Genomic DNA, 27,733 nt, shown 5'->3' with positions numbered 1-27,733 from the left:
AAGTACAGACTGGGAAATTTAGTGAGTCCCTGTTTCAAAATAAATTTGAAAAAAAAATTTAAATGAGGGGTTGCTGGAGGTGTAGTTCAGTGATAAAGCATACCTGGGTTTAATCCCCAGTACTGCTAAAACTTAAATTGAATTAAACTAAAAATCCCAGCCTCATGGAGTTTAAATTCTAGTTTATGGAAGTCAAAAAATAATAAGCAGGGGCTGAGGTTGTGGCTCAGTGGTAGAGCGCTCGCCTAGCACGTGCGAGGCCCTGGGTTCGATCCTCAGCACCACATAAAAATAAATAAACAAAATAAAGGTATTGTGTACAACTACAACTAAAAAAATAAATATTTAAAGAATAGTAAGCAAATGGTATAGATTTAAGAAGTAAATGTTGTGGAGAAAAGAAAAGCAAAAAGCAAGTTTGCTGAAATTACTAGGGCATAGGCAGGAAAACTCATTAGTAAGTGTCATTTGCACAAAGACCTAAAGGACACAGGGCCCCTCATCATGTGGATGTCAAAGTGTTCCAGGCAGCACCTGCACTCTGGAGCAGGGGGAACAGAGGCCATTTCTTGAGGCAAGAACACACTGGCATTTTTAGCAGAATGGCTTAGTTGAAGACAGACTCTGGGAGGCAAGGAAAAAGCAGGCAGAGCAGTATCATTGCCATCTACCTTAACTGCCTATAATGCACATTACAAAGGTCTTGAGTTTTTATTCAAATATATATTGATATAATGAGAATTTATTGAATTAATTAGCCACCGCAGAGAACAGATTTCCTATAGAAGTGACCTGACTCTGAAATTATCTTTTTCTATGCACACGTAGGATTCAAACTATGGGTATATGCATATATCCCTGTCATAAGAATTGATACAAATAACAAAGAAAAAGTTAACAAAGTCACATGCAGCAAGGCTTTTCAACCTGTAGACCAGTCTAGGGTATGTGATCTATATAGGTGTTAATGTTATGGTCTTAATATCACTGTTGTTATTGATTCATAGTATCTATTAGCTCACAACTATTTTAGGAAAACATGTCACCTTTTTTTTTCTCCCATCAGGAACAAGGATACTGCTTTGTCCCATATTATATAACATGAGAAAATTTAGCCAGTTGTGGTGGTGCACGTGTGTAATCCCAGCAACTTGAGAGGCTGAGGCAGGAGTAACACAAGTTTGAGACTAGCCTCACCAATTTAGTGAGGCCCTAAGCAATTTATCAAGACCTTTTCTCAAAAATTTTAAAAAGGACTGGGAATGTGGCTCAGTGCTTAAGCACCTCTGAGTTCAATCTCTAGTATCAAAAAAGAAAGAAAACCTAAAATGCCATATATGCTTTCCTTGCAAAACTTCATTTTTGTCCGCACCCGATTAAAGCCTTCTCAACTTCCAGCCCTCTGTTCTCAAATGTCCTCCATCTGTGACCACACTTCATCTAATCCCCTCCCCACTTCTTTCCTTGGGATAGCACAGGGGCCAACAATTTGACCAGAACATCTCCTAATAGTAAAAGAGAAGAAAAGTACAATCTGGTCACAGAGGGGAGCCTGTGAGTCAGAAATTTAGGGCTCTATTCCTACCCTCCCTTTGATTGATTTCTCTGTGACCTTATGCTGCTAACACCTGCCTCCACAGGTGTGTGAAGGGCTTTAATTAATATTTGTAAATCTCCCTGATTGCCACAGATAGAGGGTGGCAGAAAAGGGCAAATTATTATTAATCATGGGAAAAAAGGGGGAGAGATTAAATTTTGTTCCTTCACCAGAGAGAAGCCTACAGCACAGACACTATTTTGGGGATAGAAGGATTAAATATAAATCCTGATTTACTTACTTTGCACTTATGGAAATGTCCAGTGCCTGCTTAATGCAAAACTTCTACTTCACGCTCCTCCCAATATTCAACACACAGGGCCTCCGACTCCTAATGCTGCCTATTACTGCAAGGAGTCTTGCTATTCATTGAGTGTGAGGGTTCATCTAATTAACTGATTTCAGTTCATTTGGCATTAAATAATTCCCCAAATTCCCATATGTTTGAACAATATGCTCAACAAGGGGGATGATTCTCTAAAAGCAATTAAATAGTTCTTTTAGGAGAGCTTGTCATCGGTCATTCGTAAGTATCTCTGCTATTCCTGTCCATGCTGAATGCAAGCAGCAATTACACGGAAAGCGCTTAACCCTCTCTAATGGCCACTGGCAAGTGTCCACACACAGGCTGCCACTTTGTGCTGGTTACAGAGCACATCTGAATTTTACAATTTTTTTTCAAACCTTGAGTATATTGTTTTAAGCTTTTCAGAGAGGATTGGCTATGCTAATACCCTGCTTTCCAATCCCCTCCCTGCTTAAAGGCAAATTCAAACATGTTTCCAGCTTAGCTTATGGTTCACTTTATAGAGGAAGAAAGGTCATCTTTGGACTTTATGGAAGATTAAACTTTTTGATGGCATCTCCACTGGTTCTTGGGGGTGGGAGGGGGCCATGTAATAATGCTCACGTCTGTCTTGGATACAGCAGATATAAGATGCTCCTGCTCAGTTAAATGCCCTGGCTTTATTGCAGCATCAAATTATACATAGTGAGCTCAAGTGTGACCATGACTGACTTGAGAGAGAACAAGAGATGTCAACAAAAGCAATTCAGAAATTAATAACATGTTAGATGCACTCATAGAAAACTGTTTGTTTATACAAGATCTCAAAACAGGTATTATCATTTAGAGCTAAATTTCATCTTTATGTTACCCTAGAGATTGTTCTTTTTTATCAGAGATGACATATTTAAATGCCCTTTCTAGATGGCAAGGGTGAAAGCTTTGATAATAATATCAATCCTAGGTCTCCGATAGTATTGCTCATCTGTGAACCCTAAATTATTTTTATTGACTATATTCAATATAATTATATTTCCTACAAGAGAAAATCCTGCAAACAAAAACAAAAAAGATCAAACAGCTTGTTTAAGAACACATGTGCGGTTAGATGAAAATTAAGTAGACATCTGAGTTTTCACTCTTGCTGTCCTATAAACTACCTCTTTTTAGTGTTTATAGGCAGAGACTGAAAATAAAAGCCAAGGGCTGGGGTAGCTCAGTGGTAGAGCAGTTTCCTGGCCTGAATGAGACCCTGGGTTCCATCCCCAGCTCTGCAAAAAATGGACAAAAAAGAAAAAAAAAACAAACAAGAAAATAAAAAGGGAGGCATTCGATGAGGTACTATTATTCCTTTAGTTAAATTTCACTTTCTTTTATCTGTTTCAGGACTGCATTTCATTGTAAATAATTCACAGTACCGAAAAATCAGAGTACCAGGTTTGGGTGGAATTATTTAAAATTTAAATCTGAAATAGGAAAGTGTTGAAAATATAGAATTATGTGTTTGATTATGCACGTTTATTACTGTCTCCTGTGCTATCACTATATAACCTATGTATGTGTGCATTGGCAGAAAATAAATGTTTTCAAAACCAGAATAAACATACTCAATCTGTGTATGTTTGAAATACTGTTTGGTTCCATAATAATTTGTTTTCTTATTTACTTGCATTAAAAAGCATTGCTGAGTGTGTTGTTGGGAAAAGATCACCAGTCACATCTATAGTTTGTTATTGATAATGTTATCAACAAGAGTAAGGATTCAGCAGCTAATGTTTGACTCACCAGCCAAATCATTGAGTTCACCAGCTCCACCCTATATTCTCGAAGAAGCATTGGTCATTTTCTCAATTAGTTGATCAAAACCTAGATTTGGAACCTAGGCTTAAAGTCAGCCTGTGTGCCCTAATGGTACAACTCACACTTATTCTTGGGTGAGACAACTTAGTAAATGAGGTGCTATCCAGAGTGAGATCTGGAGAGGGATTTGCTTGGCATGTATAGTACCCCAGTTTGGAACTAAATTCTCATTGAAAATTCTTGCTTCTGGCCAGGTTTGGTAGCTACTCAGCTACTCAGGAGGCTGAGGCAAAAAGAGTGCAAGTTCAAGGCCAGTCTAAGGGATTTAGCAAGATACTCTCTCAAAAAGGAAGAAAGCTCTCATTCTTAACATGCTTCTCTCTTTTGTCCTTTTCCCAACTATGAAGCCTGCAGTCAGATGGGTCTGAGGTGCTCCTGAGTCCTGAAGTCACCTGTGGTCCTCCAGATATAATAGTCACCACCCCCTTTGCGCTTACCATTCCACACTGTGCGGACGTCAGTTCGGAGCACTGGAACATCCATTTGAAGAAGAGAACACAGCAGGGCAAATGGGAGGTGAGACGCTATCCATCCTTTTGCAAAAAATGGGATTTTAGCTCTATAGATGGGATAGATTTCACTCTAAAGTCTCTTACCACAATGAGTCAGTTGTACAATTTTCAAGCATTTTCTTGTTGCCAAGGGGTTGTGGCATGAGTTTCATAGAAGCCTCAGGTATTGGCTAATTCTTGGGTTTTTTTTTTTAATTTTTCTGCAAAAATAAAAAAAAAGGAGAAAAGATAATCCAGAGCATTTTGTTTTGTTTTAGAATTCAATTGTAATTACCTACACAGACAGGTACACTTATGTACCTATACATTGGCCCCCATTCCTTCTTCCCAGGCCATGTCCCTGTCTAAATTGACATTACTCTGTGCAGTTAAGGAGGAACCTCAGGGCAGGCAATCTGTGCTCATAAAAGAAACTATTGTATCAGTTGCTCTTTTTTTTTTTTTTATCCTGGGGATTTTAACATAACTAGATTTAAGTATCCAGGAACAAAGTAGATGCTTAATATGTGTTTGGTGAATTAATGAATGCATAGAGGATTATTATCAGTGTCTCTTTCCCTGTGTATGTGAGTACATGTAAAGGGATAAAGTACACATAGAGAACCAACAGAGAGACAAGAAGAGAGAATGAGGATCCAAAATAGGAGGCTAACAACTAGGGAGACAGTCACAGCAAAGAAAGATTACTGTTGAATTACTATTTTAAGTGAAAGCTCTGATTTATCTGTCTGATAGGGACTCCTTTATGTCCATCTGAAGTCAGTTTGCATGAAAGCAGGTGAATTATCTTGTTGGAGCACAATGACCTGTATCAGCTAGCCCTGGGATCTTGCCTCCCGGGAGCTGCTTCAGGCAAAGAAAGTAAAAGGAAAATGGTGTTTCTTTAGGAGAAGAAAATTCCCAGTTGTTGCAATAGATTACATTTACTCTGCCCAACTATGTCTTGAAACTAGTCTATTTTCTTTGTTTCAGAATGCATTCTGCTGTTTATTCAGCCCTAGTAGTACAAGGCGAATTTCCTGGGGCCTGCAATTCATAGAGGGGACATGTTTGGGTCTCCTTCTTCCCTTTATGTTTTGCTTTGCCTGTATTTTCACCATTTAGTTTTTCCTCTCAGTACTTCCTTACAATCTCTTACATCCAGATGGTGTTATATTTATGCTCTACTACACTAGTCACACATACCTAAGTTCTTATCAGAGAGGATGAAGTATTCTAGTACATCTTATCCAAATCATTTATTTAATGGTCCCTCGTGAATGATTTTGGTGGAATGAAAGAGGATAAAATGTTTGAGAGAAAATAAACATTGCCTTAAGGATATTTAAAGCGGTTTTCAGAAATAAATCTTTTTAAGATAAATAAATAAGTTTGCTTATCGAGGTTAATGTTCAACATTCTACTAAACCCGAGATTGAACAATTAACCAGAAATGGGACTTTCAGAGTGATTTTTGTTATTATAACCTATTAAAGTAGAATTACAACATGATAAACGTAACTATTTCATGAGTTCTTGATGTAAACAGTTATTTTAATAGAAGAGAAATGCTTAACATCAAGATAATTAAGACAATAAAAATATTATGAAAAAAAATTTTTTTGTAATTTATTTGTTTATGGACTTGTGACATTTAAAATCCTGTCTTATTTCCAAGCTGAAAGAACATATCACATCTTTCCCCCAACAGGAAGTAATGTCCGTGGAGGATGAATCCACATCCTGTTACTGCCTTTTAGACCCCTTTGCATGCCATGTGCTCCTTGATAGCTTTGGGACCTACGCCCTCACAGGAGAGCCGATCACAGATTGTGCCGTGAAGCAGCTCAAGGTGGCGGTCTTTGGCTGCATGTCCTGTAACTCCCTGGATTACAACTTAAGAGTTTATTGTGTGGACAATACCCCTTGTGCATTTCAGGTCAGTATTTTTTCTATAATTGATCTGTTGATGTCATAAACATATAAGCTTTCCTGAAGGTCAGTATTGACAGAGGATTTTGTTGTTGATGGTTTGGAAAATGAACCTGCATCACTGGTATTTACTGGCACACCCATCTTGATGGAAGAGCCAAGTTACTATGTGTCTAAGAATGCAAGAGGGGATGATTTCCCTGGCACTGAAGAAGAGAGCAGGGTTGAATTAACACAGGTAGACAACATTGCGTGCCAAATGATAAAATACATTAGAAGTGTAGTTATAATTCAGAAAACAGAGATGCAAATGTGAAGAAGAGTTGGAGAAGAGTTTTTGAGAACCTTTTGCAAACCTTCATGGATGAATGATATTTAGGAGCGAAAGACAAAGGGACAGCATATGAGAAAGTGAGGTGGCATGAGACATAGTACATTCATTGAGCAGAGGGCAGTGAGAAAATGGCTGGGATCAACTAAAGGTTATGTGGTTAAGGAACAACAATTATAAATCATACCTCTCACCAGACAGTCATATTATATCCTGGACACATAGTCTTATTAATTATCAGGGCTACTAGGGCAGAGATGGTTCAAGGTTCCTTTCCATTTTGGATACTTTTAATCATGTAAGATTCATCTTAAATTAGTCACTTATGAAGAGGGCAAGCTTATTAATAGCATCAAGGATAATGCAGAATTGCCTGTAAGTTTTGCTGATACATAAATAGCCTAGCTCTCCTGACACACCTCATTCCATATCCCTGCTATTCCAGTGCTGCATCATTAAGTCCGTTATGCAGAGTACTTCCTCAGTAACTAGATTTTAAGACACTGAGTTGGAAAACTCATGTTTACCAATAGAATAGATACAGCAACCTGAACCCTGTACACACACCAGTAAAGGTGACAGTGTCAGCCTGCATTTCCAAACCTTCCCTGACCATCTTGTAGGCAGCACAGGCCATTAAGAAGGGAGTACTTCATCTTTGGCTGCTCACAAAAGGTGCTTCTTTCAAAGATGGGACATCTCAGTATATCATACCTCATCTTGTCATTGTGTCACTTTGTATATACTCTTTGTCTGCTTCCCCCACTCAACAAAAAGAGAGTTACTCTTTTCAAGAGGAAGTATACAATAGGCCTTCAAAGAAGCAAAAATAAAGAATAAACATCTAAATAAAAAGGTTCACCTCAGGGTCACTACTTCCACCGAATTTTTGGGTACAGTGTACCAATGGCTCTAGTTGGATGTGGGTAACTCAAAGAGATCTCAAATGCTTAGTAAATTGGAGAAGCCATGGAAGATCATGGAGGACTTCCAATCTCCTGACTTACATAGATAAGCCACTGCTGACTGATGTGACCGTGAGGAGCTGTTCACACAACTGCCTTGGCTGTCCTCCTGTCACCAGCTTGGACTGTCTGTTGAGCGAAGATGTCACTGACAAGGTATATACCAGCAAGATAGACATTTGCTTAAAGGGGATATCCTCAGTGACTTTCCGATGATCTTGATCTGTTTTCATTCCTATTGACACTAGCAGATTCTACAACAACGCAACTGTTCACAGACCAATATGTACTACAGAAGAAGTCATGAAAAAAAACTCAGAACAAACCTTTCCAAACCACCATTGCCATTCCTGTTGGTAATTTACCTTTTTTATTAGTGCCAAGGAAAATGTTATTCTCCCTCTGGTTGAAGCCAAATATCTTCACTCCACTGGACTTTTATCTATGTGAATTAATCAGAGCCTTCAGCATAGATTCCTTAATATTCCTTAATATCTTAATATTCCATAATATCTAAAATTATCCATGTCATATGTTTATGACTTTATATGTGGTGTATATTAGGGGGTGAAATTATATGGTTACTAACCTATTAAAACATTTCCGCTTTAAGTAGGCCTCAGCAACTATTCACTTTTTAACCTCCAAAAGACTTTACAGTTAATATTGTCTCCCCCAACTTGAGTGGTAAGAGTTGAAAATATGGTATACAGTGTTGGCACATTTTCTATAACCCCATAGAACCCTTCTTTACCAAAATTAGTATGCAGCTTTTCATGGACAATGTCTGCAGAAATTGCCCATCTTGGAACTTGCTTCAACTATCACTACAATGAAATTTTTACCATAATTAGGAAAAAACACAAGCATGATTGTGACATCTGTGGTATGTGTACCCAACTAGAGCTTTTCTCTTAACCAAGGAAGGAAGGGCATGAGTATATCTTTTATTTCATTTATATCTCACTAGGGAATTATGTTTTATACAAAACTTAAATGCTTACCCTTTCTCTGGAGACCTTAAAGAAGAAAAACTCCCAGACCTCTCTGTCCTCTCAGAAGTGGCTAGGGGAAAGGCAATACAACAGACCCAGGAAATATTTCATTAGAAAATTTGGTGGCTAAATAGAAATGTTCTCTGTTTTCAGTTTGTGCTCCTTCCCCTGTACCTCCTGCAGAGATATGCTGCTTGCTGCTCATTTGTTCTGGAATAGCCTGTCTGAATTATAGTAGCAGGGTCTTTGAATGACAAAAACAAAATACCTCATCTACCTGGCTGGGACATAATTAATGTCGGTTCAAGTTTTTGGAGATGTGTTTAGATAAAGACATCTAAAACCGTCTCTGTGGAAAATTAAATCAACTCAGATAATGCTACTAAAAAACAAAAATGCCACCTGCCAAAGGCAGAGAACCGTAAGAAGAGGAAGGCCCAAGGACCTCTTGTCCTCCTGTTTTTAATTCTGTGATAGAGCAGCCATGTTGTGTTTGTGGGTCTGACATTGACTCCTTTGACAAATTCAAATCAGAGGTTGCGGATTCGTGATATATTTCTGAAGCAGTAGCATTCTAAGAACTGTTTTTTTTGTTGTTGTTGTTGTTATGTTTTATTACACCCTGACGTACACATGCAGCTCAAACAAACCTTGACGTAGGGAAAGCAAGGAATTAAGCATTTGCCCTATCTAATCTTAGAAAAAGAAAGGGAAAAACAACTAGCATTTTTTTTTTCCCTCCATCGCTCCCAGCACTCCTATTTAGTACCTCTCGGTACTCATTACTTACTTGGCATTAATGTGGATTTAGAATCTAATTTCAAAGGATTTCCTCCAGATGTAGTTCTGTGTTTATCAATAATGCAACCTTGGGAAATATTGTTCACGTAAAGCATTTAAAGGAAAACACCACAGCAACACAATTTATGTGTGCATGTGTGTGCTTGAGTGTGTGTGCTGTGTGTGTTTAAGTTCAAACAGTTTTGTCTCATAAATATGTAAATTCAGCCTGCCTGTTTTAGTATCCCTGAAGCACACCTGAATATTGCTGCCTGTCTCATTAAATCAATGCACAGAGCTCAGTGAGGCACAAAGCACAGGTTTCTCCTGGCCACAGCTTCAAGAGCTGGATGGCTTGCAACCCCCAATGCAAAATGAAGAAGCAGAAGGCCTAGAAGAACCACTATCCAGAACCTTTTGTACAAGACACCAGCCTGACCCTGTTTTCTAGTCTCATTAACTCCAATATCAATTAAACAATAGATCCAGAGATTTAACAGGAAGGCTCTCGGTACATGCGAGGCAGATAGGAAAAATCATGTGACTATCAGGCCTCAGTCTTGATGTGAGAGATACATCCACATGAGTAATTCAGAGCTAATTCAGTAGAGTTATTTGTATCACTGAGTCCCAAGCCAGGCATCGGAGTCATCAGGGAACCATTTAGAAATATAGAAGCCTGGGTCCAGCCTTCCAGTAGTAGCACATAAACTAAAGGCATGACAGAAAAATTGCTGTTAAGGACAATCTATTTTTTGTTTTGTTTTTTTAATTTATTGAAACTTGAGATTGAACCCAGAGGTGCATTACCACTTAGCTACATCCCCAGCCCTTTTTATTCTTTATTTTGAGACTGGGTCTTGATAAATTGCTGAGGGTCTTGCTAAGTTGATTGAACTTGTGATCTTCCTGTTTCAGTTGAGTCACTGGGATTATAGGCATGGGCCACTGAGCCTGAAACAATATATTCTTTTAAAGTTTATACTAAGAAGGTTATTGCTTTAACTCTGAAGCCAATTGTGCTTTTACAAATATATACGTAGTGATTAGTTCATTATTGTGCTTTTTTGCTTTAACTATTATTTTGTTACAGAATTACTGTAATTGCTTAATATTTTATGCAAGATTACAAAATGCTGTTAATTATATATAGTTGGTTCAATATGTGCAAATTAAACTACTGTAATCTAAAATAACAAAAATAAATTATGTTATGTTTAAACTAGGGACCCTAATGCAGAACTTTTTAAAAAGGTTCTCTTTTCCTCTGTGATATTTATTAAGTGGATCTTCTATTTTTCAAATTCCTAATAGTATTTACTCTGCATTTCAAGGACTGTTCAGATAGTATATATAACTCTATGGCAAATATGACTGACATGTCATTTTACACATTATATCTTATACCAATGAAAAATTATTTATGGGATAGAAGTAATAGCAATCTGACTTTTCCATGGCTCTTTAAGAAAATAGAAGCATAGTAGAAGACTAGACTGTGATCAAGTCACTCAGTTACAGTTCTTGCTCTGTCATTAACCATGTTACTTTAGGAAAGTAGCTTTCTTGGGGAGGCTCCCACTTTTTCATCTATAAATAAGTACTTAGTGATCTAAGTCTTCATTAAGTTCCTTTCTAATATGGTAATCCTGTGTAGTTTCTAAATATTAAATTAACCCAGCCCTACACTAAGTAACACATGATCTTGAACTACTTCCTAAATCTCCTGATGATTTCGTTTAGGTGAGTTAGAAGGAAAGAAAATGGATATACTTCAGAGAGCATCGTTCAAATGCACTTCAGAAAGGGCAACCTTGTTCTCATACTGTGGCTTTAATAATGGTTTTAAAAAGCATGCAGCTTATTTATATCTGTTTCTAACCTTGCACCAGAATCTCAAAAAAAAAAAAAAAGAAGAAGAAGGTTAATATATTATTATTCTAATTATTTTGCTTGGTGAGTAATAAACTCAGGTAGGCAAAGGAGGCCTAAAGAAAACATCCACCTCTCACTTGTAAGATTAGTCTTTTGAGTATTCTTATGTACCTTGAAATCCCAGCAACAGGACTCTAAAATAGAGCACAAAGTCCTAAGGATGACAACAAAAATTCACGATTTGACCCCTGCCCTACATTTTCATCATCTCCAGCCACACACTTTGTCACCCTAACCTTCTGTCTCAGTTCAGTCTACCTACAGAGCCTATGTACACACTGTGCTCACTGTCTGCAGGGCCTGCTCCCTCCATTACAAGCTGCCAATTCCTATTCCGGCTCCGATATCCCTTGCTCTGTTATTGTCACCACCTCTCTCCCCTTTTTGTCTTCTCCTCTCATCTGGGTGAGGCACCCTCTGTCTGTCTTAACCTTCAGGGTGTACATGTGTTTTCATGCTTAGATACTGTGCTATAATCATAGGCCGACTGCTCCAGCCTCACCAGACTATGACTCCTTGGTGGTAGAGATTATTTCTTTTCTGTACAGCCAGTGCCCAGCCCAAGCATAACTCTATTGGACACTTATTAAATCTCAAGAGAAGGAATCAGTGACCCATATCCGTAAAAGACCTAATATCTCATCCAAGTAGACGTTTAGAATTAATTCCATCTCTGCCTTATCCTACCTCTTTCCCTCCACTCTTTACAGCCCCTGTTAGTCTTTGGCCGCCATGTTTCTGTGCCCAAATCTGCAATCCACAATGTTACAAATTATCTGTCCAGTATTGTAATTGCTAACCACATGTCCATATTTAAAGGAATTAAAATTAAAAATTTAGTGCCATAGCCACCCTAGCCACATTTTAAGTGCTTTAATAGCCACAGTGACTGGTGGTTTCCATATTAGACAGTGTAGATAGAGAAGAGTGTCGTCATCAGAGAGAATTCAGTGCGGGCCTCAGGGTCCAAAGATACAATCTTTCCTCTAGCAAAACCATGGAGCTAGAGAAAATGACATTGGAACTCAATCATTTCATCCTGAAAAAATACACTAGCAACCTAGTAACCGTTTGTGTACCTATGAAAAATAAAAATTAAAAATGATTTTACTAATGCCATAATGTATATAGACAAGAGATAGATACCCTCTAAATCTGTTTTTATTCATTAATTATTGAACTGTACATTTCACTATATATATAAATTTATTTGCCTTGCTTTTACAACCTTCTGTAGAATCTGGGAAGATTTACAGGGAATAAAGGATTTCCATTTTTATATTTCTCCTAGCTCTGTAAGGAAATTGTAAGTTAATTAATGGTGATTTTAAAAAAATTGTTTTTAGGGAAATTGCTTATCTCCAGGTACATTGAAAGCGTTACCTCCATGGTGGTTTTAATATTTTCCAGAATACATATTTGTCTTATGATTTCATTTGTCCGGTCACCTCTCCAATACAATTCTAACCAAAACAAATTCAGAGCCAATTAAATGTTTGCTCAATAGAATATATGTGGGTTGTGTTTATATTCGGTATAATTATAAAGATTTCTCAGTGAAAGTATTTACCTCAGAAACTTAATTTCCTTTTTCTGAACTAACAGTAACTTGATAAATAACTTATTTTTTTCCTGGCCTTTCGGTATAGTAACTTTTACGAATGTTACCACAAATAAATGTGCACCCTGGAACATTTATTTTGAGCCATAAATAAATAAATACCAGATAATACCTATGTGAATGGAGAATAATTGAACCAGAGCAGAGAGGGCTATGTCTACGTTTATTGAGACATATGATAATATCGCAGCATAAGTGCAAATACATCTTGTTTACGGTCATATCAAAGTGAAATTCATACAGTCCTGGAGACACAACAGGATTCCAATTTGCTTGGGGCCCAGGGGTTGTCTTTCCATTTTAACCAAAAGCACAGGGTGTTTAAAAGCCTGTGCATCACAGGTGACAAAGAATAATTGTCTATCGCTGACCAAATCCTTTGTGCTCCATAGCTTTTAGTCCTTTACCTTGAACTTGGTTGGGCGTGGAGATATAAAAGAAGTGTTGATGACACTGTGTGTTCAACCCTGGGAGACACATGATAGTGAGCAACCACTCCCATAGAAGAAAGTGCATAAAAAGTCAGATGCTTCATTGTCGTTTCTCTTTCCTTTTTCCTTTCCTATAGGAAGTGGTTTCAGATGAAAGGCATCAAGGTGGACAGCTACTGGAAGAACCAAAGTTGCTGCACTTCAAAGGGAATACCTTCAGTCTTCAGATCTCTGTCCTTGACATCCCTCCATTCCTCTGGAGAATTAAACCATTCACTGCATGCCAGGTATCGACCAAATGGGCTGCTCACAGAAACAGCTTTGCTGTAACTAGCAAGGGTGTCTCAAACCCTGGTGATGGTCTTCTTACTGTTCCTCCTCCTTTAAAGTATAGATTTCATCTCATGACTGTCACAGAGATGTAGCAGTTTGTGCTACACACAAGGAATGAAACACATTGTCATAAATTCACAAGTTTCTAACAGGTGGGAAAAGAGGTACATACTTGTCAGGTAATGTGACATTTCTCCTCTCCTGTTTGAATTGTGCCCAGTATTAGGTCAGAGGTGGCAATTTAACAACTTAAAAGCGAGGTTTTGTGTTGGCTTGTTTTTATGAAAATCAATCATAATCAAACCTTGCTTTAATCATATTTAGCAATGAATAAAGTACATGTCAGTGGCAGGCATTTTCAGGATGATCATGATGAGTAACAGAGCTGTGGCACCTGAGAACAAGAGATGCTGTTGCAGACAGGTGCTCACTGTCCAGTGAATTGGTTTAAGATAATAACAAATTCCAAGTGGAAAACCAAAGGCAGGATAATACCTCTATAGAGTCCTTTTAATTTATATATCAGTGCCCATGTCTCTTAATAGTGGGTTGTTTTATTTTCTTTTAACATCATGGGATGACTCAGTCTCCCTGAATCATTTGTAGGGAGATTGAATCCCAGGCTTAGCATGAAAGCATCTCTTAACAACTCATGATCCTGCCACAGTAATCTAAGAAAGTTCCCAGGGATAGTATTGCCAATGGAAACAGCTGCCTAGTTCATCACAGTTTAAACCAGAGCCATCTGTGCTTCAAGGGACAGGACCTTTCCAGACCTGGAAAAGCTTCTGGTGGCTTCACATGATGTGTAGACCTCTGTGGGGGTTTGTTTGAACTTTTCCACCCTTGCAATATTCATTGTTTAAAACATGATACATGCATACAGCTTAGGAGAATGAGTCAAGCCAACTCACCCAGAGAACTGCACTACACTGGTTAGAAAAAAGTTGAACCAACCTCCAACCCGTCTGACTTCTGAAATTTAGAAATTTCAGATACGACAAAGCTGTGTTTTTCTATTAACTTCTTGAGCTTCCCATTCCTTGGGAACTGCTCCCTCCCCGTACAGATTTATTGTATCCAAAGTAAAATCAACATCTCTCATGGCTGTAAACAATTTAGGGGGATCACAGGGGAGTTGGCACATTCAGCAGATTTCCTACATAGACAGGTTTTCTATGGATAATTGTCTTCTTTATGACATGTCAGACTGGGGTGTCTTCGATTTCCAGTAAGCAGTGTTCAAGGTTTCTAGTCTAAATTGAACTTCAGAGTATTGTTAAGACAAGTCCTCACAGTCATGCAGATTCCTCCATATTAATCTTTATAGGTTATGAGGGCCTCATTTCACTGGATCTAATACGAGTGACTCAGTCCAAAGTAACTATTAAGTTTAATGCTTGAAGATAAAAAATCAGATGAAAGAACCATTACCTTGCAGCAGCTCTTAAACAATAATTCCAGCACAAGGAACACCAAAAGAGAGCCCCAGGCAGAAGAGACTTAGGGAATGAGGTGGCTTCTGACCTCAGAGGATGTAGCAGAGTCCAGACAAAGCCAAGGGGCATTGGTTCTCCAGGAAACACAGCAGGCTTTGCTGCTGGGATGGGTTTGCTTGCATGGAGGCTGTGAACATGTACAAATATTTGCTTTTTGTAATTGAGCATAATTTGAAAGAATCTTGGAAGGCTGAGAAACAATTTGATTTTCTCTGCATCAGGAGAACTACCTCTGAGGTTTCATTTTCACTTCATTTTTCTTACCCCAAATGGCTTTCTGCTCTGGCCCTCCTTTCTCATCAGCACCTAACCCACTGATTTCCTTGCATGTCATCACTGAAATCCCTCAGCTTATGGGCATGTATATTGCACTTGGCTTAATGGTCAAACTATGTTTGCCCCGGGCATAGATGTCAGCACTTTGGGAGCAGGGCTTGTGTTCAGCTGCTGGAGCCTCTTGTAGAACATCATGCATGCTGACAAAACTGGCATGGATAACAGAGTGGATTTTCATTAGGACATAGTGGTCAGGAACTATCATTATATATCTGAACTTGCAATTTTGATTATATATTTGAACTTGCAAATTGCAAATTCAGAACTGTGTTCTCGGGATCCCAGAGAGAGACTATGATGATAGAAAATCACACTTTTTCTGACATTTATTTATAGGTCTGTCCATCAACAGGTAAATATTCCTGCCATTCATCCAACTGAATGCATAGAAAAACTCTGGTACCATTCTGGTCTTCTTTCCATTTCTCTAACTTTGAATCATGAATCTAGGAATTGACATACAGCAATTGATATCCAAACCCCTCTCTTCCAAGATACTTTCCTGGTTTTTTCTGGGAAAGCACAGACCTGGGAAACACCCAATGCAGAGCAGGTTTGTCTATTAGAAACCAGCAAACTGGCTGACAAATGATTTTTAGAATAATGTAGGTTCAGACTGTGTTTCGAGCTATGTTATGAGGGTCTATCTGTCAAAAGGTAATGTAAATGAAAATCTTGTTGGCTTAGGTTCTGGAGGATACAAATTATGGAATTTCGTGCCACAACCTCTTGCTTATGAAGCCGGATATTGTGGGTAAAGGGAAAGGAAGGCCCCCGTGAGTTCTTCAGAGACCTGGGCAGTAGTACATACTGACCTTTAATCAGAGAAAAACAGGCCCACGGTGCTAGTCCCCCCAAATAATTTATTAGCCCCCATATTCCCCTCAGACTTTGGGACTCTGCCACAATGAGAGATATGCTATTGCCCACCTACCCCTTTCCTTACCCCCACAGAATCAGTACCCTCTGCTAGGAGGTAAACATCTATGCTCTCAATAGTTGACAGGGACCTGAGAGCTACTTAATCATGGCTTGCTTTATTCCTTGCTGACTATGTGGTGAGGAAGCTGTAATAAACAGTTTGCAATCAATTATTTATTTATTTATTTTTTAAGTCCAACAAAACATCAAGTCTGGTTATCATATCCTAGGATAAAAGCAGCTGTCTTTTCAGCATGCTATGAATCTTGGAGAACTCAGTGTCTGTCTCCTGCTAGGATATGATTTACATTCTCCCCATCTGCTGGGAACCTAATTATAATAGGAATCAAAATGAAAACATTTCCAGAATTCTTTAAACACCCATAACTTTGCTATACTTTGTCCTCCATATTATATTACATATAATTTCTCTCAGCTCAGTGAACATGTTAGCGGTTTTGTTTTTGTATCTTGGGTGCCTTTTAAAAATAAATAAATAAAGTGAAGATGATTGCCATGAAAATACACTAATACAGTGCTTCTAACTCTATTATTTTTAAATGTTTTGTTGAGCACTATTGACAGCTGCTGCTCAAGTCAACAATAAAAAAATATTACTTCAATACTGTCTTAAAATCAGATTTTAAAAATGTTTTGATTGTGTACAGTGGCATGGAAAGAATAAAGAGAGGGGTGTGTGTGTGTGTGTGTGTGTGTGTACAGATTTTCCTGTTTTTTCTGCAAGAAAATATTATTTCCACAGTGGACATTGTACTCCTATCTTTCTTCCAGTGTTTTTAGGAGAAAATATAGGAAATTTAGCAAATAATACCAGAGAAGATACTTTAAGTAAGTGGCCAGTACCTTTTTCTTTTTAAGAAAAGTAAGCATTACCAAGGATTCAAACCCACTATAGAAAATGCAACTTTGCTTAAGGGCTGGACCTTGAGCTTATCTCTCTCTAGCCCTCAAGTCCAAGGGCTTATGTTATACTATAATTATTTAATTATTTAAATTTTCAATTTTAGAAAATAAAAATGTCCCCAGTTAGGTAAGAGCACCTGATCACCTCTGATCTCTGTGTTATAGTTACTTTCATTGAAAGGGATGATGCAAAGTAACTCTACAAGAATTTATTGGTGCCAGGTGCTGTGGTGCACACCTCTAACCCCAGGGGCTTTGAGTCTGAGACAGGAAAATTGCAAGTTCTAAGCCAGCCGCAGCAACTTAGTGAGGCCAGAAGCAATTTAGCAAGACCCTGTTTCTAAATAAAATTTTAAAAGGGCTGGAAATGTGTCTCAGTGGCTAAGGGCCCCTGGGTTCAATCCCCATATCAAAAAAAAAAAAAAAAAAAAAAACTAAAAGAATTTATTGGTTTGGAGAAGAGAGTCCATTTGAGAACTAACCACAATGAGAATGGAGAGAGGAAACACAGGGCAAAAGATGAGGCGGCCCTAGGAGGTCAGGCTGGAGATGAGGGTTAACACATCAGGCATCCAGAGGCCATTGGAATCCCCCCAGACAAAGAAATGATGGCATGAAAGCAGAGTTCTTAGGTGATGTGGTCTCATCATTGTCTCCTACCCATGATTAAAGGTAAGAGAGCATCCACAGTGCTGTCCCCTGTAAAATGCCAACCAAGCCCTTTCTGAAGAATGGTGAGTAGGTTACTGCAGTTAGCTATTAATGAGGTGTAATGAAGAAAGGAAAAACTGAAGAGTGGCTGTGGGAGAGAGATGGTGATGATTAATTTTCAAAAGGTAAAGTTGCCAGAGAAGTAAAGGCCAAATAAAATTATTTTGAGTGCTTATCCTTTAATGCCAGGAATTGATGATAATGAGATAAATATCAGAGATGTAGTTATTAGAGCCCTCCTCAGAGGATGGCACTTGGGCATCCCTGAGCAGATGGGATTTCGGTGGAGTGAGAAGACAGGAGGCTGAGATGTGAAGTAGGAGTTGGCCATGATTAGCCATGGGTTACAAAGTGGAAAGAGACTCAGGAGGAGAAGCAGGGAAAGAGTCAGGTTAGATGGCAAGGAGAAATGATATCACTTGTACTTATATAGTGGGTCCAGGGGAAATGTCATTTTTTAGTGTCTTAGGGAAAATGACTTTCTCTAAAAATTACCAGGAAGCCCCACTGACCAGAAGTGCCCTCTGTTGCCCTGTCTACTGCCAGCAGGGAAAGAGAAGAGATCAGAAATAAAACTTTCTATATTGAGAGAATATGGGCAAGAGGTGCCATCAAATGGACCTGTGCCATCTTGCCAGTGCTGCAAGCAAGGTCTGGTGCAGCGGAAAGCTTCCTCAGTGACCCTTAGCTCAGAGGCTCCCCAGCATTTCCCCCAAGTAAACCCACAGTAGGGTGTTTTTCAGTATTGCCCACTTCTAAGAGAACTTCAGATCCACTGGAGCTTCATTAGAAAATAATTTTGGTCAAGAAATTAGAAAGCATTCAAGATATTTCAACTAAGACATTTAATCAAGGGATTTAAATGCTTAAAGCAAAACAAACATTGAAGAGCCCAAGGAGTTGAGGATAGAGAAAGTCACTAGTGATATTAATAAACCAACAAGTTGGAGAATTTGAGGAAACAAGAGCACTAAACCAGATGATTCTGGAGGCAATGTCCACATGCCCCTGCAAGCCTCAGCACGCTGCCTGCTGGTGCCCTTAGCCCTGCCTGCTGAGGTCAGGGGAGCGGTGAAGGCTTTTGTGCCCCATCTTCCTTCTACATCCAGTATGAGGGCCTCAGGAGAATGTGAAGTCCTTGAGAGTAAGGGGATATATAAAATGTAGTTTTTAGACTTCCATCCCCTGCTGGGTAGAGAATTGAAAAATGGTAAGAATAGGGTTGCATAGCTCCAGCCCATGTCTCACACGGGAATAAAGTCAAGGACATGCTATAAGATGTCACACCTGCCAGGCACAGTGGCACATGTCTATAGTCCTTGTGGTTTGGGAGCCTGAGGCCAGAGGATAGCAAGTTCAAAGCCAGCCTTAGCAATTTTTAGTGAGGCCCTAAGCAACTTAGTGAGACCATGTCTCAAAATGAAAAAGGACTGGGAATGTGGCTCAGTGAACACAAATGCCCCTGTTCTCAATCCCTGGTACAAAAATAAAATAAAATAGCACACCTGTAGTCCTTCTCTGAGTTCTTGACTTCACTTTTTAAGACGAAATTCACTACCTTCCCTTTGGTTAAGTGTTAGGAACAAATGAAACAAAACCCACAAAATTCTTACATTCATTGCTGAGATGTGTGGCAACAGTGGAGGTTAGATTTTTTGTTATCTCCTGTTTCCTGCAGATGGCTCTTAGTGCATTATTAAATATTGTGTCATTAAATACAGTAATCAAAAATCCATCTCTCCTTGCCGGTTCCCTCTGGATATATCCAAAACCAGGACTTGTGAGACATTTTGTGGAGAAAATTAGGAAGCAAGTTGATATAAAACAAGTGTACACCTTAGAACTCAGAAGTAACGAGATAACTCATAGTTCCTGAAAGTGGATAGACTGAATTTTAATCATGGCCTTTGGTCTTATAACACATGCCAGCTTCATCACCAGTCACACTTCAGACTTGATACATCTTTTGCCACCTTTCAGTTTTAGTCGTGCAGAAAATATTTTTAGCAACAAATGAGCAAATTAATGAGATGAGAAACAGAAAAAAAGTGAGAATGAAGATTACCAAAGACTAGGCGTACATGGTCATTGCCATGGGCATTCATGGTTCTCCATCATATTTGGTGCAGGAAGGAGAGAGTTTTCAGTACAGGAAAAAAAACATGGCGGACATATTGTAAAGTAACATGCCTTAGCATGTGGTGGCATGTACTGGCTATATTAGGAAAAAGAAATAATCTCCCTCCTGATTTAGTAAAAATTACTGTTACCTCTCAAATGTCTACAAGTCCCTTGAGAGTGGGGACCAAACCTAATTTGTTGTTTTTGCTTATTGCTTAACTAGCATAGTATCTGCCCACTAGCAGGAACCTTATACATAATTGTGGAATACATGAATTAACAAACAAGGAGCTGGCAAACCAGACCACTCTAGGGTGACCCAGTGTGTTTGTGTCTCTCTGGGATGTGTTTAAGTGTGTACAATTTTGCAGTAGGTATTCATTTTTACGCTGAATATATTGGTAGTGTTGTGCATTCTGCATGAATTTCTGGTATGGAGGACAAGTTCTGGTCAGTCAGTTCCTCAGCATAATTTTCATTTAAATGAGGCAACAGCATTCTACCCCAGACTTAGGTAGAAAGATGGACTAAAGGAGCTTCTAATGGGAAATAGTTTTTAGTGTAAAAAAAAAAAATGTTGATTAACTTTAGATGGTATTCTTTCTAATTGTCTGTGTCACCAAGTGAAATCTAAGCTCTTGCAGTGTGGTTTTGGAATTCAAATGTTATCAGTTGAAATTGACATTAATTACTTTTGTGCTGCTTGGCATATGCTGGAACATTATTTCTACAACAATTCTACCGAAGTCGCTTAGGCAATTATCTCCGCTGTGATCATTGTCATCGTCATCATAATTATTGCTATTAAATCTCTCCTGTTCTCTGTGCATCTTAGCTGTGCTCCACACACCATACCCCCTTTCTCTCCTCCATCTCCCCTATAGGAAGTCCCATTCTCCCGCGTGTGGTGCAGTAACCGACAGCCCCTGCACTGTGCCTTCTCCCTGGAGCGCTACACGCCCACCACCACCCAGCTGTCCTGCAAAATCTGCATCCGGCAGCTCAAAGGCCATGAACAGATACTCCAAGTGCAGACATCCATCCTAGAGGTGAGTCCTTGAGCCACAGGTCCTTTGCCTCCCTTTCTAAGACACAGAAAGAATCATACACTATACCTATCACAGCCATGCTACTCAGGTTCTGAAAGAGCTTCAAAAAAGCACAGACTCTTTTACAACCTCATTAGCAATAAGGAAAAATAAACTTTCTCAGGATGAGGATTGAGCAGAGCTTCCATCTGGGCAGGGAAGTACAACTCATCAGAGGGCAGAAGTTCTGTGGAGGGACCTTTGGGGAAGAAGTAGAACAGGGCTTTTTAATGCACAAAACCACAAGCAGTGTCATAGGTCATAGCAGGCTTGTGATACCAGCTGAGATGAATTACAGGCTGAATGCAGATCGTCCAGTTGAGACACATATAATAAGGAAGGACACCGTCACCCTGGGCTATTTTTCAACTGTCTCTGGCTTATTTTCCAGATGTTATTTGCCTCATATGTATTTCATCTTTGGGGCCTGGTATCTTTGTTTCCTTTAACAGTGTCTTACGTCCTCCAGGCTCAGGGTTCCCTATATCCACATTTCCACTAAACCTACATTCATCAGTAGCATAACACATTTCTGTATGCCCCCATATCCATGAGGTCTGCGTTCCCAGATCCAACCAACCACAGACTGAATATTTTGAGGAAAATATTGCATTTGTATTGAACATGTACAGACTCTTTTTCCCTGTCAGTATTCCCTAAGCAATACAGTGTAACAGCTATTGACATAGCATTTACATTGTTTTAGGTATTGCAAGTAATCTAGAGATGATTTAAAGTATACAGGAGGATATATGAAGAGTATATGCAAACACAACATAATTTTAGGAAGGCCTTGAGTACCCTCAGACTTTGGTGTCTCTGAGAGTCCTGGGACCTTATTCCTATGGATACCTAAGTCAAGAGACAGCAGTATAGGATGGACCAAGTAGGAATTAGTCTCATTCTACAAGGTAAGAAAATGGGAGTACAAAGAGATAGAAGACCCTGTCTGGGTAATTTCACTGTTGAAGGGTAGAGTTAAAATTTAAGTCAAAGGTAAATTCCTTTGGAATATTTGTAGAAGGCTTCTGATCTCTGCCATGGTTCTGGATTTGATGTAAATCACTGAATAACTTCCCAGCTTTGGACTTGAGCTTTTACAAAGTAGATAAGAGCAATCCTGAATGCTTATTTAGGGATGGAGGGAGAAAGTAAAATAGAGGTATAGTTCTCTGTTTATCAGTTATCTGGCTTATGTAAGAAAACATATTTGATTTTTCACTTATAGACTGACTATACATGTACATATATATTTATCATATATATAATTAATATATTTTATTAATTAACTTAGGCCTGATAGAAGGTTTAAAACACTCATATACAAACAACTCAATTTTAAGATTTTTTTGTTAAAAAAATAGTAGCTCCACAACATTATCACTTATTTTCATTCCCATTTCAGTTCATTGTTTATGCAAAAGGCATATTGCTAATTCCTCAAATAGTTTTTCTGAAGAGTGGATGGCATTCCAGAGGCTTGTGCCTTAAAATTGATAGCTGTCTTATCTGACATGTTTGTGCAGTATTTGCATTTATTATTACCAATTAGCATTTTGTGCTAAAGGAATTTGGACAGGGCAGGTAGATTCAGAAACCTGTGTAAGATATTTTTAGAGCCTCTTTTCTTGAACAGTCTTGTCATACTTAACACAATACATTTCTAAGTAAAATAAAAATTGTAGGAATTTTTAAAAATAAAAACAAAAAGAAAATACAAGCAATCATGGAAAACCCAAGCATCAAATTCAGAAGCAGTCATGAAAATGTAGAACATGAAGATGCCTCTGATCCAAATTACCTTAAATGTCTGTTAACAGATCAACAAAAGAATTCCAGGTTTAAAGGATTTTGTTTTTAAGGCACCCAGTTATTGGGGTCAACATCTGCTATTATGAGATATTTATCTGAGAGCAAAATGATAAAATGGCTACATTCTGATACTGTTGCTCCTTGATTAAGTAAATTCTTGTAGTGCATGGAATGAAAAGTATCTCATGAACACAGTCCTATCCTTTACTCTCCAATTCCTTTTCTAATGCTTCTCAAATTCACATTCAACTTTGAAATGCCTTAAAGAAGATAACATCACTGTATCTCTTGATAATGGGAGGCAAGTGGCAGAATAATATTTAGTTAGTCATTGTTGAGCTGTAGTCCTCTGGTTTGTAGGCTACTGTATTTTAGAAGCTTTATTAGCCCTTTTGATCCTACTGAGGATAACTTCATTAATTGCTTGAAGTGCTACTGTGGGAATTTGACCTCATACATGAATATCCATCTCTTTGTAATGAACTGCATTTCTTAGACAAGTCTAATTTGTTAACATTTTCTATGTCAGGAGAAAACTAATAACTTTTGAAAGATACTATATTTTAGGTACTGTTTCATTTGCTTTCACATTTATCATGTAACCATCATTACTCTGTGCATTATTACTACTATCACAATTCGAAATTATATAAAAAAATCTCAAGGAGATCAACCTTCTGGTGCAAGGTCATTAAGATTAATAAGATGGGGAGCCAGGGTACCGAGCTAAGCATTGTGTCTTCAGGATCAAAGCCTGAACTACATACCACATCACTTCAGGACTTCAAACCAGGTGTTCTGATTTACCTGCCTTCACTCTGAACCTTCCCCATAACATAAGCCTTCATTTTGGAAGAAAAGGCACTCGTGATAAACAGGCCAGCACCAGCCATTTAGTCTTTGAGTCAGTCGCCAAAGGAGTAATATGAAAACAGAGAAGTGATTTCTTCAAAAGAAGAAATATGGGAGGTAACCACTTGTGTGATGAACTAGGACAACCATTCATTCAATAAATCTTTGAGAATAGAATAGATATCCTACATGTAGATCTGTTCTGTAAATGGATGTCTTCATTGATCAAAGTTCTTCAACTCTGGGACTGTCTGACTCCCAGGAAAATCATACAGTTAATGAATCTAACAAATAAAATACTGCCCTCTTCCCTTAGAAGGAGTTGACTTTTGACTTTCTTTTCTTCCTTCCTTCCTTCCTTCCTTCCTTCCTTTCCTCTTTCTTTCTTTGTTATGGATGGACACAATTCCTCTATTTCTTTTATGTATTTTTATGTGGTGCTGAGAATCAAACCCAGTGCCTCACACATGCTAGGCAAGTACTCTAGCACTGAACTACAACCCCAGCCTCAGGATTTGACCTTTGTAGTAAATGTTGCAAGCATATTACTACGGCATCATGAATACACTATTATGTATAATTGCAGTGCACCAATAACAACTAAATTTAAAAATGAAGATAGAGGAAGTGTTGAAAAATGGTGATCACCTGCAAAGAGGATATAGACACATCAATCAGTGAGTTAGGAATCACGTCAGTTTTTAGGTACATAGTTCTTGGACATTAAACCAAAAAAAAAAAAAGACTTTATTTAATGTGGTTTTTGTAAGCTAGTAATTGGAATTTTATTAATTAAAATCAGTATCAATAATATGGAACTAACACTTTTAAAAATTTCAGTGGATGTTTTTGAAATTTTTTTTCCTCTTAAGGAAAGGAAAATAATTATCTAATCCTCTCCTAAATTTCTGTATCTCTAGGCTCCAGAGGTTCCATTCCTTTCTTACTTGAATGGGTTGTTTTAATGACACTATTTCCTATATGTAACAATGAAACCAGAAGAGGTTGTATAAATGATTTTCCAAATAAATACAATTCTTATCACCATCAGAATTAAAAATTACTTTAGTGAGCCAATACACACACACACACACACACACACACACACACACACACACACACACATATATATATATATATATATATATATATATATTGCTTTTTAAGGTAGCGAATGTCATATCAGTCTTTAGAAGTAGTTAGTTCCCCTTAAATTTGACCATGATGAATTACCTAATGATTATTGCCAATTGATTCACTATAAAGGAGCAGTATCACTCATCTATAAACTGTGGATTGGAACAAAAGAGTTACTACAACTGAGGACAAGGGAAAAATCCCCAGATGATTTTTTCATTATTACTTATTAGTATTATTGAAGACTTTTTTCTTTGTTGGTAGAAATGACTTAAATAGGAATCTTACATGTTACAATTTTGCCTTCAAGCAGTTCTCTTATCTTTCTTCCAAAAGTGGTGGAAGTTGGGGGATAATTTGTCTGTTAGAAAATAGAATACTTGGAATCTCTCATTGATTTACAACTCCCTAAGCGAACCAGGTAGCAGCCGCTTATCTCAGATGTGCAGAGCATGGAAATCTACTGTTCCTCTGCATATTTAATTTAAACAATCAGGAAATGTGATGTATCTACAGGATTCTTATTGCTTGGCCCAGATGTCTTTTAGAATGCATCATAAATGTTACATAAAATGTCATCCTTATGTGTGGAAAATATTTAAATATGGAAATTTAAGAGGGACATTGGACCCACTTATTAAAATGGAGTAAATAGTAGAAGTGCTTAGTTTTAGATACAGTTTCATATGGTATTATATTTACTTTCAAAGAAGACCACTTCCTCTATCCCTTTTTGAAGGTAGTATGCATCACGGTCCCAACAGTAAAGACAAAGATTTGGGCTTCACAGGTGCAGTGAGGGCTTCTGGAAGCCTGTTTTATGTCTTGCCATCCTTTGGCCTGGACCTGTGTATTTTCAGTTTTAAGCCATCTTTCCTCAGGTTAGCACACTTTGGTGCCATTTACAGATGGAAACTTGCATAGAATCACCCCATACACACACACTAAGCTGTTTCATACTTTTTAAGTCAGAAAATATGTAAGGAAACCATTCCAATTTGATTTGCATTCTTAGAGGCTGAAAGAAATTTTACAAACCATGATAAAAAATGAAGTATCTTGTAACCTATTTTATGCAAGGAGAAGCTGAGTTGGTTTATTTTATAACCATCCAATATATCAGAACAGAATTGTCCACTCTGCCTGGAATAAGTACCTACCACCCAGTTTCTATTCAACCAATACCTAGGAATCCTTCAAGGCCAACTCAAATGCTCTCTCCAGGAAGCCTTTCCCACTATAAATTCCTGAAACAAAATGATAATGTGATTCGTAGTCCTTGTCTTAACCATCCTGCTCTATGCATTCCATACATGCCTTGAAGCTGTGAAAGGAGTACTGGTACTGGCGTAGTTAGTAGGATATCAGAATCCCAGTTTCAGCTATGTCACAAACTACCTAGGTGGTTTCTTCCAAGTTTTTACCATGTTTCATGATCTCCATGGAGTCTATTCAAATTGCAAAAAGACTGATTAGGAAAATGAGGCTAGGAGAGGCCATATAGCATTCAAGTTACAAGCTGGGAAGTGCAGAGTCTTACTGCTAAGTGAGATCTGATTGTTAAAAAGATTTTTTTGCTATCACATCTTGCTAATTGTAAACACTGGAAGGTTTTTTAAATTAATTTTTTATTTGTTTTAGTTAGTTATACATGACAGTAGAATGCACTTATACACTTTGATATATCATACATAGATGGGATATAATTTCTCATTTTTCTGAGTATACATATTATAGAATCATATTGGTCATACAGTCACATATATACGTAAAGTAATAATGTCTGTCTCATTCTACTACCTTTCTTATCCCCACATCCCCTGCCTTCCCCTCCTTTCACTTCCCTCTACCTAATCTAAGGTAATGCTATTCTTTTTTTTTTCTTTTTGCCTTAGGAAGATTGTTTTTATGTGCATCATTCTATAATATATTGAGAAATAGAATTAAAATTAGTAAGTAGAATCCATTTAATATGAGATGTACTTTGAGTTTTCAGAGGAGGGCATAATGTGCAGCACTTTCCAAATGCATTTGCCTAGAAAGCTGCTGCTCTTTTTGAAACACTGTGTTAGCTTTTTGGAAATGCTGTGTTAAGACACCATGTTTCTTGATCACTCTGTTCAATAGTTACAGAAAAATAGAAATCATCATGAGTCATTAATAAAATCTCTGCATCAGCCAGTTTCCTCAATTAACAGATACTTTAAGGAGACTGGCCATGTGTGGCGGTTTAGTTGTGTGAGTCTGGGCACTAGCTGAGAAAGGCCATGTATTGTGGTACCCACAGGAGTAAGACATGTAAGATTGGAAGCCACAGAAAGACCAGGGAAAGACGTGAGGTCAGTTCAGGAATGGTGTGAGCTGACTTGAAGGAGAACAGAACAGATGAGTTCCTAACAAAAAGGGCAATTTCTTGGGGTTTAGACCATCCTAACTGGCCCCTGAAACACATCTCAAATCTAATGCGTTAATTTTCTCTTATGTAAGTTTTTTCTTTTGCTGCATTAAAAAAATACCCCAAATGTAACAGAATAAATCAATACTCATTTAATATCTCAGTGAGTCAGAAGTCAAGGCAGAACCCCATACCGGGGTTCTCTGATCAAGACCTTACAGGATGAAATCAAGGTGTGGACTAGAGTCAGTTCTCCTCTGGAGCTCACAGTTCAAGCTTATTCACATTTTGATGCTATTCAATTTCTTGTGCCCAGAGGATTCAAGTCTCTATTTTCCTGTTTGACTGTTGACTATGGCTCACCCACTACTCCAAGCCAA

General features: G+C 38.1%; 1 protein-coding gene across 1 annotated transcript in view; it reads left to right on the top strand.

Moving 5' to 3' along the window:
• The window catches only part of Unc5d (unc-5 netrin receptor D), a 278,883-nt gene that overhangs the window by 233,286 nt on the left and 17,864 nt on the right, over positions 1-27,733 (top strand). Inside the window, exons 13-16 of the mRNA XM_071609300.1 lie at positions 4,091-4,259; positions 5,946-6,173; positions 13,362-13,511; positions 20,954-21,118. Of these exons, the coding sequence (XP_071465401.1) occupies positions 4,091-4,259; positions 5,946-6,173; positions 13,362-13,511; positions 20,954-21,118 (712 nt within the window). The remainder of the gene's footprint in view (positions 1-4,090; positions 4,260-5,945; positions 6,174-13,361; positions 13,512-20,953; positions 21,119-27,733) is intronic.

The sequence above is a fragment of the Marmota flaviventris genome, chromosome 3 (genome assembly GCF_047511675.1).
Source record: "Marmota flaviventris isolate mMarFla1 chromosome 3, mMarFla1.hap1, whole genome shotgun sequence".
NCBI lineage: Eukaryota > Metazoa > Chordata > Mammalia > Rodentia > Sciuridae > Marmota > Marmota flaviventris.
Note: the sequence above shows the minus strand (reverse complement) of the source record. Positions and strands in the feature narration are given on the sequence as shown.